This window comes from Macaca nemestrina, chromosome 10, assembly GCF_043159975.1.
Source record: "Macaca nemestrina isolate mMacNem1 chromosome 10, mMacNem.hap1, whole genome shotgun sequence".
Taxonomy (NCBI): Eukaryota; Metazoa; Chordata; class Mammalia; order Primates; family Cercopithecidae; genus Macaca; species Macaca nemestrina.
This window is the reverse complement of record NC_092134.1, coordinates 14807373-14826830: the sequence shown is the minus strand read 5'-3', so window position 1 is coordinate 14826830 and position 19458 is coordinate 14807373. Positions and strand designations below refer to the sequence as shown.

The following is a 19458-nucleotide window of genomic DNA, read 5'->3' as shown; positions in this document are numbered from 1 at the left end:
AAGTTATTAGTGTATTTAAGAAAGCATCCTGTCTTGATTAGTGCCATCTATTGTAATGGGTAAATAAAACATATTTGAATTGTCATAGCCTTGATTGCCATGGACATAAGCCAATATTAGAAAGTGAAACACATAAAATTAAATATGTACTGCACAGTGTCCCTGTTTGACTGGAAATAAAAGGTTCTCTTATTGACACTCAAAAATAGTGGAAGAAAGTAAAATTGATCCGTTCAATGAGTACTTTGATAACTGACTACAATATTAATATAAAGTATACAATGTGAGGTTGATTTCACCACCCATCATTTCACTGAGGCCAGAGGTGAAGTGAAAGGGCCCAGAACACTAGACTCCAGCATGTAAATTCCTATTGCTAGGAGTTAAAGTCACGTGGACCACACCTCTTTGTTTAATGGAACTAGGTTTTTCTAAGTATAAAATGTTTACTCCAGGCCAGGTAAGGTGGCTCACGTTGGTAGTCCCAGCACTCTGGGAGGCGGAGGTGGGCGGATCACTTGAGGCCAGCAGTTTGAGACCAGCCTGACCAACACGGTGAAACCTCCATCTCTACTAAAATTACCAAAATTATCTGGGTGAGGTGGTGGGTGCCTGTAATCCCAGCTATGAGAGAGGTGGAGGTTGCAGTAAGCCGAAATGGCGCCACTGAACTCTAGTCTGGGCAACAGAGTGAGGCTGTCTCGAAAACAAAACAAAAAAAATGTTTATTCCAGGCTATCTTCCTTTTCTCACACACTCTAGGGATTAAAAATGTTTATTTGTGAGACAGCTGACAAATGGTTAGGAGACTAATTTCCGATAACAAATAAAGAAATTGGCCCCTAAGTCATTCTGTTTGCCAGGGAATTAGCCCTTTAACTAGAAAAGTAGAAATAACTTAGAAAGATTTTGAATATACTTCAATATCCCTAACAAAGCTCAAGTCAGACAGGAAAAAAAAAATATTAAGTTGATTTATAAAGCAGGTAACTTTAACAACATATGTCTGGAACAAAATTGATCAATTAAATTCTATCAGTTATTACACAAATTTGAAATATTTTATTTTCTTTAATTTGGTGCTTATACCTTGGAAATGAGGGAGATCACATTTGGCCCATAAATTCAACATAACTAATTTGTAATTAGAGGTGTATAGATAATATCACTTATGTTTCTTTTACTTAGCTGAGCCTAAGAAACAGTAAAAAAAAACTTTTAATACAGCTTACAAATAATAAAGCAACCAATTAAATGGGTGATAAAGCTAAACTGTCACAAATTAAATTCCCTATGCTGATATGCAATCTTATAATATCCCACAACTTAAAAGTACGAATTCAAAAACTATCCATTACTGAAAAGTCTTTTTTCGGAGAGTCACAAAATCCTCCCTCCCTCTCTCCCTTCTGTCTTTTTTTTTGGGGGGTGGGGGGTGGGGCACAGCGAGGGAAGAAATGAAAACTAGGGAAAAAATTATTTTTAAAAAAGAGGCATTTAACTAAGAATCTATTTTTTAAAAAAGTACCAACAGTTTTCATCTATTCCCCTATGCTACTGATATCAACAAATGTGAATACTGGCAGGCAATGAGAATGTTTATTCAGGTTGGCTTAAACATTACACCAAATTTGATATCAAGGTAGTCTCTAAGATTACAATAGTTTGCCTGTATATGACTCCAGTAGTACAGAAAGTGTAAAATGTGTTACTGTATATACTGGGCAGTATTTGCATCCTGCTTAACAAAGACTGAAAACAGTTCGAGAATTAAAAAGAACTTGCAATGTGTGGTTGCCGTAAGCCTTCATATGGAACTGTAAGGTTCCACGTTGTCTTTTATTATTATATTTTGAGACGGAGTCTAGCTCTGTCGCCCAGGCTGGAGTGCGAAGGCGCTATTTCAGCTCACTGCAAGCTTCGCCCCCCGGATTCAAGCGATGCTCCTGCCTCAGTCTCCGGAGTAGCTAGAATTACAGGCGCGCCACCACGCCCAGTAATATTTGTATGTTTAGCAGAGACGGGTTTTCACCATGTTGGTTAGGCTAGTCTCCAATTCCTGACTTCAGGTGATTCATCCGACTTCAGGTGATTCATCCGACTTCAGGTGATTCATCCGACTTCAGGTGATTCATCCGCCTGGCCTCCCAAAGTGGTGGGATTACAGGCGTGAGCCACCGCGCCTGGCCTATTTTCTATTAAAAAAATAACATGGCTGGGCGCGGTGGCTCACGCCTGTAATCCCAGCACTTTGGGAAGCCGAGGTGGGTGGATCATTTGAGGTCAGGAGTTCTAGACCAGCCTGGCCAGCATGGTGAAAACCCGTCTTTACTAAATATACAAACATTAGCCGGGCGTGGTGGCAGGCACCTGTAATCCCAGCTACTTGGGAGGCTGAGGCAGGAGAATCGCTTGAATCTGGGAGGCGGAGGTTGCAGTGAGCCGAAATCGTGCCCCTGCACTCCAGCCTGGGTGACAGAGCGAGACTCCGTCTCAAAAAATAAATAAATAAATAAATAAATAAGATAAAATAAAATGAAAAAGAAGAAAATAAAAAGTTTAAATGAACAAAGGGGCTGGGCATAGTGGGCTTATGCCTGTAATCCCAGCATTTTGGGAGGTGGAGGTGGGTGGATCACTTGAACTCAGGAGTTTGAGACCATCCTGGGCAATGTTGTGAAACCCCATCTCTACTAAAAATACAAAAAAAAAAAAAAAAAAAAAAAAAGAAGAAAAAAAAAGCCAGGTGTGATGGTATTTGCCTGTGGTCCCAGCTACTCAGGAGGCTGAGGTAAGAGGATCGCTTGATCTTGGGAGGCAGAGGCTGCAGTGAGAGGACATCCTGTCACTGCACTCCAACCTGGGTGACAGAGAGCTACACCCTGTCTCAAATAAATCAATAAATAAGCAAGTAAAGGTATAATGATTTCATATATTTATAGCTTCTCATAGTATAGTTTTAGTTTTTTGAAACAAATGAAAACAATTTTCACAGAATCCCTACTCTCATAACCCCCCAGGGAATGTAGTTATTACAGGCCTTTACTATCACTAAAACTTCTACTGCAAAGAATCTCTCTTTAACGTCTCTGGATCAATACCATAACGTCATGTAGTTGAAATGACTGCTTTAGTCATCACTTAGGGGAATATCAGAGTACTTTCTTTTCTTGCAAGGAAATAAATTTAATGTTTTGTCTTAAGAAATGACCATTTGTACCAGTCAGAAATGAGCTAAGAAATATGGTGACAGCGCATCTGCTCAAATATTTCCATTACTTTGTAGAATTATCGGTGTTAAGATTCTCAATCCTTCCGCAGACCATTTCATACATTGTATGCATTGCAAAATGAATATATGCCTGTTCTAAATACCCTTTTGAGTTAATTGACCTTATTTTTACTTGAATTCAACCTAGCATTCTGGAAAAATAAATTTAATGTAAAAAAATTACACTCAATACATCTTAAATATAGTGTCTCATATTTTAAATCTGTATTTGCTGTTGCTCTTCCTCTCATCTGTATAATTTCTGTAACTCAGGAGAGGACTTCTCGTTAGTGGAATTTTCTATTTTTCTTTTCAAGACGGAGTCTTGCTCTGTCGCCAGGCTGGAGTGTAGTGGCGCGATCTTGGGTCACTGCAAGCTCTGACTCCTGGGTTCAAGAGATTCCTCTGCCTCAGCCTCCCAAGTAGCTGGGACTACAGGCACACACCACCATGGCCGTCTAATTTTTTGTATTTTAGTAGAGATGGGGTTTCACCATGTTGGCCAAGATGGTCTCCATCTCCTTACCTTGTGATCCACCTGCCTCGTCCTCCCAAAGTGCTGGGATTTGTAATCACAGGTGTCAGCCACTGTGCCCCGCCACGTTAGTGGAATTTTCATAACCACATCAAGCTCCACAATCTCTGAAGCCATATAAGAACTGCTCTGTATCAGATAATGTCAAATAAAATCCCTAAACACTGCATCTCCTCTACTTATTATCACCCTGATAAAAATAACTTCAGTAATTTTTATCTTGGATTTACATAGTAGTTATATGTAAGGCATCTACATTATATCTTCAGAAAATAATACAACATTCCTTTATTCCTCTTAGTTGAAACTGCCCATATGGAACACTGGCAAAAGACTTCTAATAAAACATATTCTAAACCTGAAACAAAGGCAATATCTAAATAACCGACATTATATAATAATTACATTCCTCACTATTTTCCTGAAACCATCATTTTCCATGTCTGCTTCTATAAAAAAGAACCCAGTCCAAGAGAAGAGGTGAGGAGATACAACCTATAAACATTGAAAAGGAGGTTTTAAAAATTCAAATACAAAACTGCTGGGTACAACCATAACAAAGCATGTGCATTTGAGTTTGAAAAGTAGGTAGGGCAGTATTAACATATCCTAAGTACTGTGAACGACTAGCCTGATCATTAGTTTAATTTTCACATCCCTCAGAGTAGGAGGCTGTCCCTCACCTCCCACCCCCTATTGCTTTCCACTATTTGTTTCAGCCTTTTAATAGACACACACTTGCCTCCCACCAGGACACACGGTGTCTGGTTTAAATAGGTTTATCTCTCTCCTTAGCTTGTCCTGGAATTAGGCCTAAAGCTCAATCCTGGCAGCTTTTAGGATAAGAAATCTAATTGGAAAGAACCCTTAGTTATGTGACTCCAAAACCTCTTTTGAAAATTTAGTTTGACCTTCCAACTATCTCCAACAGATCAAAGCTAAACAGTCCGGATTCCAAAACTAGTATAGTTCCTTTAAATTTGCATTGTAAATAAACATTGATACTGATATGCTGCCAAATCTGAAAAAGTTTCTTAGCTCCTTGAGCTAAAATGAAAAACCAGTAGTCCAGGAAAACACAGTGGTCTATCAAAGAAACATTCTCATTCATCTAAAACACGGGTCTCCAAAAGGATCCCTGTCCCTTTCAACTTCTTGCGGTGGGGGAAGTGGGGGAGGTTTGAAGAAGCCCCTTCCAACTTTTCACCTGACCTTTTCATTAAGATCAGGAAGCCCCTCGCTTTCAAGGCATCACATCAAACTCTAAGGAACGAATGCGAAGCCAGCGGGTCAGTGAGAAGAGGTAAGGCGGCGCAGGTCTCTTGATCATTCCAAGATCTTTGTCCTGCGGCCAGCCCCACCAGCCCCTCCAGCTCCTCCAGCCCGTGCATTCCACTTCGCAGATGTTTCCCTTACATAAACTGGCTCCAGAGTCCCCCCGGAGTCCAGGGGGCTCACTCTTCACCCTCAGGGAGGTCGCTGATGCCAGACCCTGGGAGCACCTCCCCGCTCCACTCGTCTGCGCTGCCGCCGGCTCCTACTCGCTCGACGCCGCGACCGCGACCCAGGCTCCCCGCCGCGGCCGTTCCTGGGGGGCTCCCGCAACTTAGCGAGCGCGACCCCCCGCCCGCTCCCTCGCTGCTCACGCCGGGCCCCCGCTGTGCTGACTGGGGGCCCGACCCACAGCCCTGGCTCACCGCTCCTCCCTCGGGGTCCGCGCCTGCAACCGACGCTCAAAGCCCCTCTCGGGGTCCCACGCTCGCATGCGCTGTCCCGTGCCCTCTGGGGGTCCCCTCCTCTTACCCCGCCGTCCTGGCCCCTCTCGGGGTCTCCCTGCTCACACCCGCTGTCCCTGCCTCTCTCGGGGTGTCCTGCTCTCAGCTCCGCTGTCCCAGCCCAGCCCCTCTCCGGGACCCCTCCTCTTCTCCCGCTGTCCTGGCCTTTCCTGGGGTCTTCTCACACTCTGTTCTAAGCCTTCTTGGGGGGGTCCCCTGTCTTCACATCCCCTGATCGGTCCCCTCTCTTCACTCTGTCCCGGCTCCTCTCTGGGTCCCCTCCCCTCAACTCAGGGTCTCCTCTCCCCGAGTGCTGTCCCAGCCCCTCTCGGGGTCCCCATCTCTCAGACTCTCAGTGCCGGCTCCTCTCGAGGACCCTTCCCCTCTCCCGGCTGTCCCGGACCCTTTCCGGGACCTGGTCCCTCGGGGGACCCCTCCCCTCATTCTCCTATCCTAGTGCCTCACCCCGCTACCCCAGCCCCTCTCCGGGTCCCCTCCTCTCACGCGCACTGTTCCGGCCCCTCTTGGGGACCTCTCCCCTCAGACTTTCAGTCTTGGATCCTCTCGGAGTCCTCTCCACTCAGAGCCACTGCCTCGGTACCTCTCGGAGTCCTCTCTCCTCACTCGCAGTCCCGGTCCCTCCCGGGGTCTCCTCTCCACAGTCTGCACTGTCGAGCCCGCTCCCGAACTCCCCTCACTCGGGTCCCCCGCGCCCTCACTCCGCCTGGGGTCCCGCCGCCTCGGCTCCCACTGTCACCGCCCGGCGCCCCGGTGCTCTCACCTCAGACCTGCTGTCACCACCCCCGGGCCCGGCGCCGCCGCCGCCGCTTCCTCTCCCACACTTGTTCCTGAGTCGCTCTCCTGTGGCTTGTTCCTCGGCGGATCCTTGGGTCCGGTCGCCGAGTGCCGGATCAGGCTGTGCAGAGCCTCTGCTCGCGATCTCCGCGTTGCGCCCCACTCTACACGCAGGACCCCGCCGCCCGGCGCCACAGGGACCCTCCCGCGGCCGCCGCTGCTGCTGTCCGAGGTGCGGCTCCTGCCAGGGGTGGCCAATCGCACCCGACTGCGCCGAGCACGCCCCGCCCCACCGTCTTAGTCCGCCCGCCCCCTACCCCCGGACCACGCCCCCAGTGGGCTCCAATAGGCAATCTACTGACCTTCCCTGATCGCGGGGCACAGGGCCGGGGCCGTATATAGGTATTTGATTGATAGAGCCTGGGAAGCCGAGAGGTCGATGGAGCCCGAGGATTGGCGGAGTTGTCGGTGGGCGGGACAGGGCAGGGCGGGGTCTCCTCAGACGCGGAAGACCTTGCAACTTTAGTAACCCACGGGCCCGCCTGGGGTGCGGTCAGTCTTGTTTGTGCTGCTCTCGGGTCAAAGTTCATGGCGCTTCTCCCCACGCCTTTACTTTTCTTGGGAGATTCCCAGGGACCACCATGTTAAAGCCTTTGGGGAGGACCCCAGTCCCTCGCTAGACCTTGCACAGCTTTCTTAGTAATTCTGCCATGAACTAATATAGCATTTATTTGCCCAGGATTTGTAAAAATTTCCTGGATTTAAACCATTTCTTTTTAAAATCTCTTGCAAGGGAATTGCTTCTCCTTGCATTGAGTTCAGCAGCCGTCAGTTTGGTACCGTTGGGGGAAAAAAAATCTCCACACAGTACTTGGTGCATACTTTGCCCAACTAAGCGTTCAATGCAGGGCACATTTTGATGGGTGCAAGAACAAAGCTTTAGAAATTTTCAGTTTGTAGGTTTTTATGACAGTAGAAAGACTGGTAGGGGAACCCTATTATTAGCTTAACAAGGTTTCAGCAAACTTATTCAGTGTAACCTTTTTCCAGGGCCACAGGTTTTAATGATTTTATGTGAACGAGGGGCCAAAGGATAACGAGCTTTGACCCAAGTGTAATATGTGATAATCAGAGACTCCTCTTGATCCACGCTAAAGGATAGTGCCTGCCAGGGGTGAAAGTGCATCATGCTACTAAGACCCATTTGTGTTATTTTTGTGAAACTGGATATGCTGATCAAATCAACACCGGAAACAGAAAACTGCTTTCCTTACTCTTAATACCCTAAGTAAGTTTATGGACTTTAGAATTTAGCATTTGATGAAGAAATTGTTTCGTTTCAGGAACACATTTTGATCCTCAGTTTTGTCAGATGTACACAGGGCCTTAGTTCTCAGAGAACCCTCGATTGTTAACTTTTTAACTCCAGCTGACAAAATGTGTTTGTGTTCTAAACAGTATACATGTTTCTTCTAGTGTTTAAGAATCATACTCCATTCATCACCTGAGGTCAAGAGTTCCAGACCAGCCTGGCCAACATGGTGAAATCCCGTCTCTACTAAAATTACAAAAATTAGTGGGGCGTGGTGGTACACGCCTGTAATCCCAGCTACTCGAAAGGCTGAGGCAGGAGAATCGCTTGAACCCAGGAGGTGGAGGTTGCAGTGAGTTGAGATCATGCCACTTCACTCCAGCCTGGGCAAAAGAGCAAAACTCCGTTTCAAAAAAAAGAAAAAAAAAAAATCATACTCCATTCCAATTGTGATGTCCCCTTTTAAAGTTTCAGTTTCGGTGTTAGGGTAGGCAGAGAAGGCCTGGAAGCAAAGAAGTTGTGGAAATGGGGCTGGCAGCACTTCACTTCAAGTCAAGTCGAGTTGCTGAGCGGTGACTGAGTACCATTGTGAGAAGGCATACAGAAAAAGATTTCAAGGTGGTAAAACTTGGTTTTGAGGAAACTTGGTTTTTACAGGAGATTAGCGACTGTCCAAAATCATATTAAATAAATCTAAAGGTTGGGTAAGACTAAAGCCACAACATAATTTTTTTGAGTAGGTCCACCTTCACTTACGAGCATTTTTTAGTTCTGCAGCTGGCAATCTGGGTAGAAAAAATGGGGTAAGGTTTCATCACCCAAGTGCTCAGTTGTGTCTGTTCATTACATATAAAAAAGAAATGCATGACCATTTACAGATGCTGTTTGCAGTCAAGATAGCAGTAAAACATAAGCATGATAAAAATCTCAGCGTCTTGAAAGGAAACCATTTAGCAACGAAATAAACTTAAAAATTCATTGTATCAATGAACTGTTGATTTCTAAAATCTTTGCTTTTTCTGCACTATGATTATTGCTACTGATAGGAACGCAAGTTACTCAATATAGTTGATTGCAAATAATTTAGATGTGCTCCAACAGCACAAAAAAAGAAAATGACTTCATCTTTTGGACACGAGACAGTTCCGAAATCCTAGTTTAAATATAGATGGCAGACCTGGTGAGATCTGAGAATGATTCTTATTTAGAAGGCGCTTCAGAAGATCTCGGAACTCCTGGAAAGACATCTTAGCATTCCATTCTGGAAATTCTTTAGTTTTGTTGGGACAAAAAATCCCTTACAAATAGAGCCAAGATTTTAATTAAAACAAGGTAGTAAATAAATGTCAAAATAAATGGGATGAGAATAATGTTTCATTTTTAGAAGAGTCCATGGGGGCCAATTCAGAGAGAAATTTGATCACAAAAGGTCTGAGAATGGGAATATTCGGTTCCACCCTGGTTTTCCCATGTGTTTTCACTACTGGTTGCGTTTCCTACGGAGACTCGGGTGGAACATGAAAGTGGGGCTACTTTGGATAAACCATTAAAAACCTTATCCTTTTTTCTCGCTACACACAACTAGACCACACTGCTCTTAGCTAAAGGGACACCTTAAATCTATTCTTTGAGCAAAACTTGTAACACCGTGTCCCTCTTCTACTCAGAGGGAATCCCACAAATTAATTCTTGCAGATACTCAGCTCTCCTGGTTTTTAAGCTTCCACGTAGGTCTTGCTTAGCCAAATAACTTCTGGTAGGCAAATTCTCCCCTTCTTCAGTTGAGAGCTCAGAGCAAGCTGTTGGATTAGGCAAAAGCACCTTTGAAAAAATCAATATTCAAGACAGCTGTACCGCGGAAGGCCTGGGTCTCCGAGTCTAAAAAATCAGACTGGACGTTGCTATTTTTTTTTAGGCAAACGACAGCTCGTTTCTCGTTTGTAAAACCGGGGGAACATCTTATCGAATAAACCTTACACAAATAGAAAGGATTCCTAAGGGCTGGGAAAATACTGTTTTGCTGTCCCCAGGATGGAATATCAGCATCCTTGTCTTTTAGCTCTTAATAAAGCTCTAAGTAGTCACAGGAGGAGCCAGGCTGCATGATCACGCACACTCTGGATGTCTAGGTTTTCCGACCTAACAAGGGGGCAGTTCGCGTGGTTCCCCTGCTTAGATTAGAGACCACCTCCACCTGCCAAGGGCCCTTCAAACCCTCCGCCCCTAGGTCGCTAACGATCCCTGCTTTAGTTCTAGCTCCAGGCGCCGCCTGGCGGCTGTTTCCGGAAGTCGCCTGCGAGCCTCGGGGTCCTGATGGCTGCTGGGCCTGCCCGTAGATTTGCCTGACTCTAGAGAACCTGGCTCCGCCCCTCCCCCACTATACTTTAAGGATTTTAAGACGGCGATGAAAGGGCTGAGGTTGTGGCGACTGGGCGTCCAGCGGCATATCCACTCCCCCAAGGATGGCGGAGTCAGGCCGTCGTCGGGCAGCTCTCGACCCGGAAGTCGCCCGCGGCGCGAGGCCCCGGTTGCCGAGCGCGGGCGCGGGGGGCGGAGCTCGGCGGAGACCGGGAAGGGGTCGCCGCGGCTCCCGCTCCTCGAGTTGGGGGCTCCCTCGGACGCTGCTAGGCAGACGGCGAGTACCGAGGGCGGGTGGCCGCGGTGTCCCTGGGCCACGCTCAGCTGCGGTCAGAGGCGACATGAGTGCCGCGGGGCTGCTGGCCCCGGCCCCGGCCCAGGCTGGAGCGCCGCCGGCCCCCGAGTACTACCCCGAGGAGGACGAAGAGCTGGAGAGCGCCGAGGACGACGAGCGCAGCTGTCGGGGCCGCGAGTCGGACGAAGGTGAGTCCTGCAGCTCTCCCGGCCGCCGGGAGCGGAGGTGGGACCGCTAGGGAGGGGGTGGGGCTGCTTGGGAGAGGGGCGGGGCGGCCTCTGGGGCCTGGGGCTGCGTGGAGGGGCCGCCGGGAGTTGCGGGACTCGGGGAAGTTACTCCCCTTCGCGCTGGAGTAGCGGGGAAGCCTTGGGTGCGTTACACTTGACTGTGATGGGGAGAGGGGACTTAGACGTTGTCACGCTGGGGGTCCCTTTAAGACCCCGTCCTCCCTCCCAGCCGTCTCTGATTGAACCTCACATCTTCACTAGTAGGAATGAGAAACTCATTTACTGAATGCACCGAGTGTAGTTCCCCCGTTTTTTGTGTCTGAGAGCATCAGAGTCCAAAGTTGCCCCTCCCCACCCCCGAAATGCATGTCAGCTATGCTTTAGGTAGGACAGTATTGATAACTCAGGTTGGTTAAAGGAAAGGGACCTGGAACCAGCCAGATACAGGTTTAAATTTGGCTCTGTCACTTAACTCAGCTTTGTAAACTAAAGTTTTCCAGCCTCGATTTACCCAGCTGTAATGAAGCTGTTTAATTCCCACACCTGACCTAGAAAGCACTTCCTAGGGTCGGTATAGGGATTAAATGACATGCGCATAAAGTACTTGGCCTGGTACAGTAAATACTCAGTAAATGTTCTCCCCACCCGCCCCCCTCCCGGAAACAGGTAAGAGAGGGAGGGGTTTGCTTAATGGTCCCCAGGTGGTGTGTTTTCAGTCCCATGCTCTTTACACTGTCATCACAGCGTCTCAGAGCCTTGCTTTTCAAACTGAGCTTTATAATTTGGCAAGTGTGAGGACGCTATTTTGGAGGGATGGAGGAGGAGGAAGGTGATGAAATATGAAAGATCAAGGGAGAAGAAAGAGGAGATAAAGAGAGATCTATATGTGAATGGAATATTCTGGGACAAAATCGGGCCGTGGAGCAAAAGCTAGACCAGCTGTTTGGAAAGGTGCATACGTTTTATTCATCTGAATTTCCCGAGTGCCAAGTAATGTGGCTGACCATGACAGGAACTCAGGGAAGGCCTCTTAACTGAAGGAGGGGAGAAGGGTTTGTGGGGAATTGGATCTGCAACAGCCTTACAAAAGACAGCTGCATATGCATGACATGGAAAGTTGAAGGACTGCATTCGGTTTAACTCCATCCGAAGACAAGGCTTAACCAGAGATTTTGAATGTGAAGCACTTGCGCTGCATCTCATCCCCACGAGGGGGCGCGGTGGAGCCAAAATTGAGGGTTTTTTTTTCCTTGCAGTATAGGGGCTGTTAAAAATTTGTAGACACCCCAGCCATTAATGCTTGTTCTAAGAGCAATGTTTAAGATGTTTTGAAACAATTTTCGTTTGATCATCTGGCCTCCTCCTTGTTCCCTTTAGTTGTAACTTGGAAAATATTTATTTGTGTCAGATTACCTTTTTTATTGTATACAGTTGGCGCTCCATGTCTGTGAATTCTACATCTGTGAATTCAACCAAGCGCAGCTCAAAAATATTCCGGAAAAAATTGAATCCGTACTGAACATGTGCAGACTTTTTTTGTTATTCCTAAACAGTGTAGTGTAACAGCTACTTACATAGTATTTACATTTTATTGGATATTGTAAGTCACCTTTTTTTTTTTTTTTGAGGTGGAGTCTCACTCTATCACCCAGGCTGGTGTGCAGTGTCACAATCTCAGTTCACTGCAACCTCCATCTCCGGGGTTCAAGCAATTCTCCTGCCTCAGCTTCCGGAGTCGTTGGAATTACAGGCACCTGCCACCATGCCTGGCTAATTTTTGGGGTTTTGTTTTTTTTTTTTTTTTTTTTTGTGAGATGGAGTTTCGCTCTTGTTGCCCAGGGTGGAGTGCAGTGGCGCGATCTCAGCTCAAGCCATTCTCCTGCCTCAGCCTCTCAAGTAGCTGGGAGTAGCTGGGATTACAGGCATGCGCCACCACCCCCAGCTAATTTTGTATTTTGAGTAGAGAGGGGGTTTCTCCATGTTGGTCAGGCTGGTCTCAAACTCCCGACCTCAGGTAAACCACCTGCTTTGGCCTCCCAAAGTGCTGGGATTACAGGCGTGAGCCAATGCACCCGGCCTTAACTTTTGTGTTTTTAGTAGAGATGGGGTTTCTCTATGTTGGCCAGGATGGTCTGGAACTCCTGGCCTCAGGTGATTCACCCGCTTTGGCCTTCCAAAGTGCGGGGATTACAGGCATGAGCCGCCATGCCTGGCCTGGATATTGTAAGTAATCTAGAAATGATTTAAAGTGTACTGTTGTCCAGGCATGGTGGCTCATGCCTGTGATCCCAGCACTTTGGGAGGCCGAGGCAGGCGGTTCAGTTGAGGCCAGGAGTTCGAGACCAGCCTGGCCAACATGGTGAAACTCCGTCTCTACTAAAAATACAAAAATTAGCTGGGCGTGGTGGTGCACCCCTGTAATCCCAGCTATTTGGGAAGCTGAGGCAGGAGAATCGTTTGAACCCAGAAGGTGGAGGTTTCAGTGAGCCGAGATCGTGCCACTGCACTCCAGCCTGGGTGACAGAATGAGACTGTGTCTCATAAAAAAAAAAAGTATACTGGAAGATGTGCGTAGGTTATATGCAAATACTGTGCCATTTTGTCAAAGACGAGCAACTGAGGATTTTGGTATCCAAGGGAGTTGCAGGAACCATTCCCCCGCGGATACTGAGGGACAATCATGTATCCTGATGTAAAATGTGTGAAAGGTTCCAACTGGGTATGTATCAAGAGAGAATGTACATACTGGTTTTTTTCTGGAACAGTGAGTAAGGCTTGACTGCTTGCAGTATCCGGTCTTACGCCCGCATCTCCTTTCTTAAATTGCCGGCATTGTTGTTTCTGCAGAAGTAGCAGCCTTCACCATAACTGCCTGTGTCTGAGACACCCTATTCTGTGGCTGCATTTCAGGTAAAGGCAAGCTTTTTGCATAAATCTGACAGTAAGTTGGAAATGGCCTTTTCTTTTCTGAAGTACAGCTGTCCCTCAGTATTCATGGGGGACTGGTTCCGGGACTTGATGGATATCATAACCTCAGGATACTCAAATTCTTTGCATTGGCCTTCCATGTCCACAGGTTTCACGTTTGCAGATAGGGATGGCCTACTAACTGTATGTAATGTTTTTCATGGATGGCTTTGTGCCAGCCTGCATTGAATAGAAATTGATTTTACAGGAGTTTATTGAGTGCCTACTCTGTGTCAGGTGATGCCAGCTCTGTGAATTATGATTTTTAACTAGTCCCTCTTTCCTAACTTTATTCAGACACTGAGGATGCTAGTGAAACTGACCTGGCAAAGCATGATGAAGAAGACTATGTAGAAATGAAGGAACAGTGAGTATGATTTGCCTGTGTCTTTACTGGAACATAGAATTGACAACAAAATCTTTTTATACATTGAGCATCCTAAATCTGAAATCTCAAATGCTCCCAAAACTAAAACTTCCTGAGTGCCAGCATGATGCTCAAAGGAAATGCTCCTTGCACTATTTAAGATTTCCGAGTTTTGGATTTGGGGTGCTCAGCTGGTAAGTATGTTGCAAATAATCTAAAATTTGAAAAAATCCAAAACACTTCTGATCCCAAAGCATTTCAGATAAGGGATACTTAATCTGTAGTGACCTTGTGTGTATGATTTTGACCATAGCGCTTCCAAAGACCATGTATATTTGCAATTTCTCTACTTTAAATTAATTACATTTAATCATTCTTCACATTATAAGACTCTGTTGAGTACTCCCTAGAAAGAATCTTGAGGGCAGTGGACACAGGGGAGGGAATGAGGCCGTACAACAGGAAAGGACCTTTTACCACTTACTGTTTTTTTTTTTTTTGAGACAGAGCCTCGCTCTGTCGCCCATACAGGAGTGCAGTGGCAGGATCTCGGCTCACTGCAACCTCCGCCTCCCAGGCTCAAATGATTCTCCCGCCTCAGCCTCCTGAGTAGCTGGGACTACAGGTGCATGCTACCACGCCCAGCTAAGTTTTGTATTTTTAGTAGAGACGGGGTTTCACCACGTTGGCCAGGCTGGTCTCGCACTCCTGAGCTCGTGATCTGCCCACCTCGGCCTTCCAAAGTGCTGGGATTATGGGCGTGAGCCACTGTGCCCGGCCTTTTTTTTTTTTTCTTTTTTAGTGGGCAAACCAATGCACAGAGAGGATAATTGGTGTCTTGAAGCAGCTGGTTCTCAGATGAGTGTGAACTCACTGCACTAACGTGCTAGACAAGGTGCTGGAGGCCTGGAGAGCTCAGAGAAGCCCCAGTTGAAAAGCAGGGCTGCTGACTCTCATTTATTTATTTATTTGTATTTATTTATTTAATTTTTTTTTTGAGACAAGAGTCTCACTCAGTCTCCCAGGCTGGAGTGCAGTGGCGCAATCTTGGCTCACCGCAACCTCCACCTCCCAGGTTCAAGTGATTCTCCTGCCTCAGCCTCCCAAGTAGCTGGGATTACAGGCATGTACCACCATGCCTGGCTAATTTTTGTATGTATTTATTTATTTTTTGTGGAGACCGAGTCTCGCTCTGTTGCCCAGGCTGGAGTGCAGTGGCATGATCTCGGCTTACTGCAACCTCTGCCTCCTGGGCTCAAGCAATTCTCCTGCCCCAGCCTCCCGAGTAGCCAGGACTACAGGCACATGCCACCACGCCCGGCTAATAATTTTCGTATTTTTAATAGAGACGGGGTTTCTCCATGTTGGCCAGGCTGATGTCAAAGCTCTTGCCCTCAGGTAATCCACCCGCTTTGGTCTCCCAAAGTGCTGGGATTACAGGCGTGAGCCACCCTGCCTGGCCACATGCTGACTCTCAGGCCAGTGTTCTGTCTGTGTTTGCACATGCTCTCACCCAAGCCTCCTCATTGTCTTCAGACAGAGCCATAGCTGAACAGATTCAAGAGAGAGAAAAACCTCACTCACTTTTAGGGTACACCCAGATGGAAAACGGTATAAAGTATATTTAATATGTATTTGTTGAATGTGTCAGATTTTTAAAGTTCTTTACCTTTTAACAAGATGATCCATGTTCCTTTCCCTTTAGGTCCTTTTTGCAAATGTTTTGTGGCCATCCTCTGGGTTCTCCCATTGTTTTTGTGCTTTAAAATTCAAAGGGGTAATTCAGCTGGGTCTAACCAGTGCTGAATAAAGACGGAGTACTTTTTTTTTTTTTTTGAAGCAGAGTCTCACTCTGTCGCCCAGGCTGGAGTGCAATGGCACAATCTCGGCTCAGTGCAACCTCCACCGCCTGAGTTCAAGTGATTGTCGTGGCTAAGCCTCCTGAGTAGCTGGGACTATAGGCATGTGCCACCACGGCTGGCTGAGTTTTTTGTTTTTTTTGTTTTTTTTTTTTTTGTATTTTTAGTAGAGACGGGGTTTCACCATGTTGGCCAGGCTGGTCTTGAACTCCTGACCTCAGGGCCTGCCTCAGCCTCCTGTCGTGTTGAGATTACAGGTCTGAGCCATCGTGCTGGGCCACTTTTTTTTTGAGATAGGATCTTGCTTTGTTGCCTGGGCTGGAGTGCAGTGGTGTGATAGCAGCTCACTGCAGTCTCAACCTCCAGGGCTCAATCCATTGATCCTCCCACCTCAGCCTTCCAAATAGCTCGGACAATAGGCACGTGCCACCATGCCCAGCTGATTTTTAGAATTTTTAGTAGAAATAAGGTCTCACTGTGTTACTCAGGCTGGTTTCGAATGCCTGAGCTCAAGCATTTCTCCTGTTTTGGCCTCCTGGAGTGCTAGGATTACAAGAATGAGCCAACGTGCCCAGCCTTTTTTTTTTTTTTTTTTTTTTTTTAAGAGACGGGGTCTTGCTCTGTTGCCCAGGCTGGAGTGCAGTGGCACAATCATGGCTCAATGCAGCCTCAGACTTCTGAGCTCAAGTGATCCTCCTGCCTCAGCCTTCCAAGTAGCTAGGACTACAGGCACATGTCACCATGCCTGGCTGATTTTTTAATTTTTTGTAGAGATGGGGTCTTATGATGTTGCCCAGGCTGGTTTCAAACTCCTGGCCTCAAGTGATCCTCCTACCTTGGCCTAAGAAGGATTACTTTAATAATTCATTTGATCCTTCTCACAGTTTCATTTCTGAAGCTGTGCTTGCTTTTTATTCTCTTCAAGCAAAAAGCTTGGTTTACCTTGACCATTTGAGAGGTATTTTTACATACCTGTTCTTTTCCTCATGCATGATCTCCATGAATGTGAATTTTTTGCTGCTGTTGCTTACTTCTTCAATCTGTCAGTATTGACAGGCTCTGAATTCAAAGGTATTGACTGGCGCTCTCAAAGTGAAAAATTTAATAGCTTGGGTTTGTAAATACTTGTACATGGTTTACTCATTTGTTCCCTCTCCTGTACTTGATAGGTTTCAACATTTCGAGATGATCTTTTGATTGTGCCCCTTAGTGTTTCTTTTTTTTTTTTTTTTTTTTTTGAGGTGGGGTCTCGCTCTGTCACCCAGGCTGGAGTGCAGTGGCATGATCTCAGCTCACTGCAACCTCCACCTCCTGGATTCAAGCTATTCTTCTGCCTCAGCCTCCCCAGTAGCTGGGATTACAGGCGCCCACCACCACGTCTGGCTAATTTTTTTTTTTTTTTTTAGTAGAGACAGGGTTTCACCATGATGGTCAGGTTGGTCTCGAACGTGATCCACCCGCCTTGGCCTCCTAAAGAGCTGGGATTACAGGTGGGAGCCACCGTGCCTGGCCTCCCTTAGTATTTGATGATATAGAAAATAATTTCGGTTAAAATGGAATGCCTCGTGTAATTCAAGGTGAACATCGAAAGTACATCAGAATTTGCCCTAAAAGAGTCAGACATGTGTGAGTCTCAAATTCTGCCTACTCTCCTCCCCTTACAGAGGGTTGGGTTGTATTTGCAGCCCTTATTTGAGCACTAAAAAGGTTATCACGCCCATGTGCTCACTTCAGCAGCACATATACCAAAAGGTTATTGTGCTTGTTATATGTTGGACAGTGTTCTTTCAGATCACAAATCTTGTTTTTATCACTGTTAAATTGGGGGTGTTTTTCAGGTAGAAGCAAAAATATTTGCTGAAATGTGATTGATATGTGGAACCTACCTTCAGGCTGACTTGCTGAAGTTATGACTGCCTATAATCCATTAGGTGTGAGAGGAAAAAACTAACATACCAAATGCTTTTGCTTTGTGTATGCTATGTGTTCCCATCCGGCTGGGGCTGCAAGTAAATGCTGCCTTTTAACTTTTCTTTCTGAATTACTATTATTTCTCTGATCCTAAAAGAGTAGTGGTTGAAAAAATGACATGAAGGTTTATTAACTTAGTTCTTACACTGTTGAGCTTATCTGCATAGAAAACATGCTGAAGGCATAATCTTACTCCCTTGTAACTTACAATCTAATTGTAGAGTTGATGTAAGAGTTGTGTTTCATGCCATTTCTACATTGTGTGTGTTCTTGCCTGTTTATCATTGTCACTTATTTATTAAAATCTGCTATCGTTGCAAGTTTTAGATGAGTTCTCTAAAGGTGGGATAACATGGGAGAATCTACAAAATTAGAATAAGATTGAGGAACCCAGGGTTCTTGTTCCTTTCTGATCCCTGTGGCTGCTGGTGCATTTTAAGCCAGCAAGCAGACTTTAGTCTCCTTTCTTCCTTGAAGGGACATTAATGACCTTCCCATAACAGCCCAGCTAATTTCTGTGAGTAGGTTATTTTGGAATTGAGTATTGAATGTTTTTATCTGTTAGTGTGACTTTTTTTTTGTTTTTCAATAGGATGTATCAGGACAAACTGGCTTCTCTCAAGAGGCAGTTGCAACAACTACAAGAAGGTTGGTGTGATTGAAACCTGCATTTCTTTTTTTTTTTTTTTTTTTGAGACGGAGTCTCGCTCTGCCGCCCAGGCTGGAGTGCAGTGGCCGGATCTCAGCTCACTGCAAGCTCCGCCTCCCGGGTTTACGCCATTCTCCGGCCTCAGCCTCCCGAGTAGCTGGGACTACAGGCACCCGCCACCACGCCCGGCTAGTTTTTTTTGCATTTTTAGTAGAGACGGGGTTTCACTGTGTTAGCCAGGATGGTCTCGATCTCCTGACCTCGTGATCCGCCCGTCTCGGCCTCCCAAAGTGCTGGGATTACAGGCTTGAGCCACCGCGCCCGGCCAAAACCTGCATTTCTAAATATGCTTCTTAATATTACAAACCCTTGTAATCTATGTATTTCACTTCTCTGTGGGAGTTATCTAAAACGTGGTCTGGCCGGGCGCGGTGGCTCAAGCCTGTAATCCCAGCACTTTGGGAGGCCGAGACGGGTGGATCACAAGGTCAGCAGATCAAGACCATCCTGGCTAACCCGGTGAAACCCCGTCTCTACTAAAAAATACAAAAAACTAGCCAGGCGAGGTGGTGGGCGCCTGTAATCCCAGCTACTGGGGAGGCTGAGGCAGGAGAATGGCGTAAACCCGGGAGGCGGAGCTTGCAGTGAGCTGAGATCCGGCCACTGCACTCCAGCCTGGGCGACAGAGCGAGACTCCGTCTCAAAAAAAAAACCAAAAAAAAAAACAACAAAAAAAAACGTGGTCTGGCTGATCTTAGCTATCCAGTACATTTTGCTATCTTTTGCTGTCAGTAAAGTGGTGATTCCTCAAACTCCTTGATTTTGAAAAATTTATTTCCAATATGTGTGAGATTTTTCTTCAAATGAAATCTCACTTGGGACTTTCAGTGGAACACGAATTGAACGTCACTGTGCCTAAAGCTAGATGTTTTTAGGAGAGACATCGTTATCAAAGAATAAAGTTTTACTGTTTTTTCTAAACCAAATGTTTATGTGACCTTGGGCACACCAGTTCCTCTTGTTTAATCTGTTTTCTGATCTGGAAAATGAAGAAAGTGAGAGTACATGTGATTATGC

At 46.2% G+C, this 19458-nt stretch overlaps 2 protein-coding genes across 4 annotated transcripts in view; one reads left to right on the top strand and one right to left on the bottom strand.

Moving 5' to 3' along the window:
- The window catches only part of LOC105495041 (TAO kinase 3), a 232723-nt gene extending 226103 nt beyond the window's left edge, over positions 1-6620 (bottom strand). For 2 of the 3 annotated variants that reach the window (XM_071070996.1, XM_071070992.1), the window contains exon 1: positions 6363-6620. The gene's annotated coding sequence lies outside the window, so the exon portion shown is untranslated. The remainder of the gene's footprint in view (positions 1-6362) is intronic. The other variant, XM_071070997.1, reaches the window with a different exon arrangement.
- A 3603-nt stretch (positions 6621-10223) lies between these two features.
- LOC105495033 (SDS3 homolog, SIN3A corepressor complex component) overlaps positions 10224-19458 on the top strand; it is a 55582-nt gene continuing 46347 nt past the window's right edge. Inside the window, exons 1-3 of the mRNA XM_011764167.3 lie at positions 10224-10529; positions 13833-13902; positions 18325-18380. Of these exons, the coding sequence (XP_011762469.1) occupies positions 10388-10529; positions 13833-13902; positions 18325-18380 (268 nt within the window). The 5' untranslated portion in view covers positions 10224-10387. The remainder of the gene's footprint in view (positions 10530-13832; positions 13903-18324; positions 18381-19458) is intronic.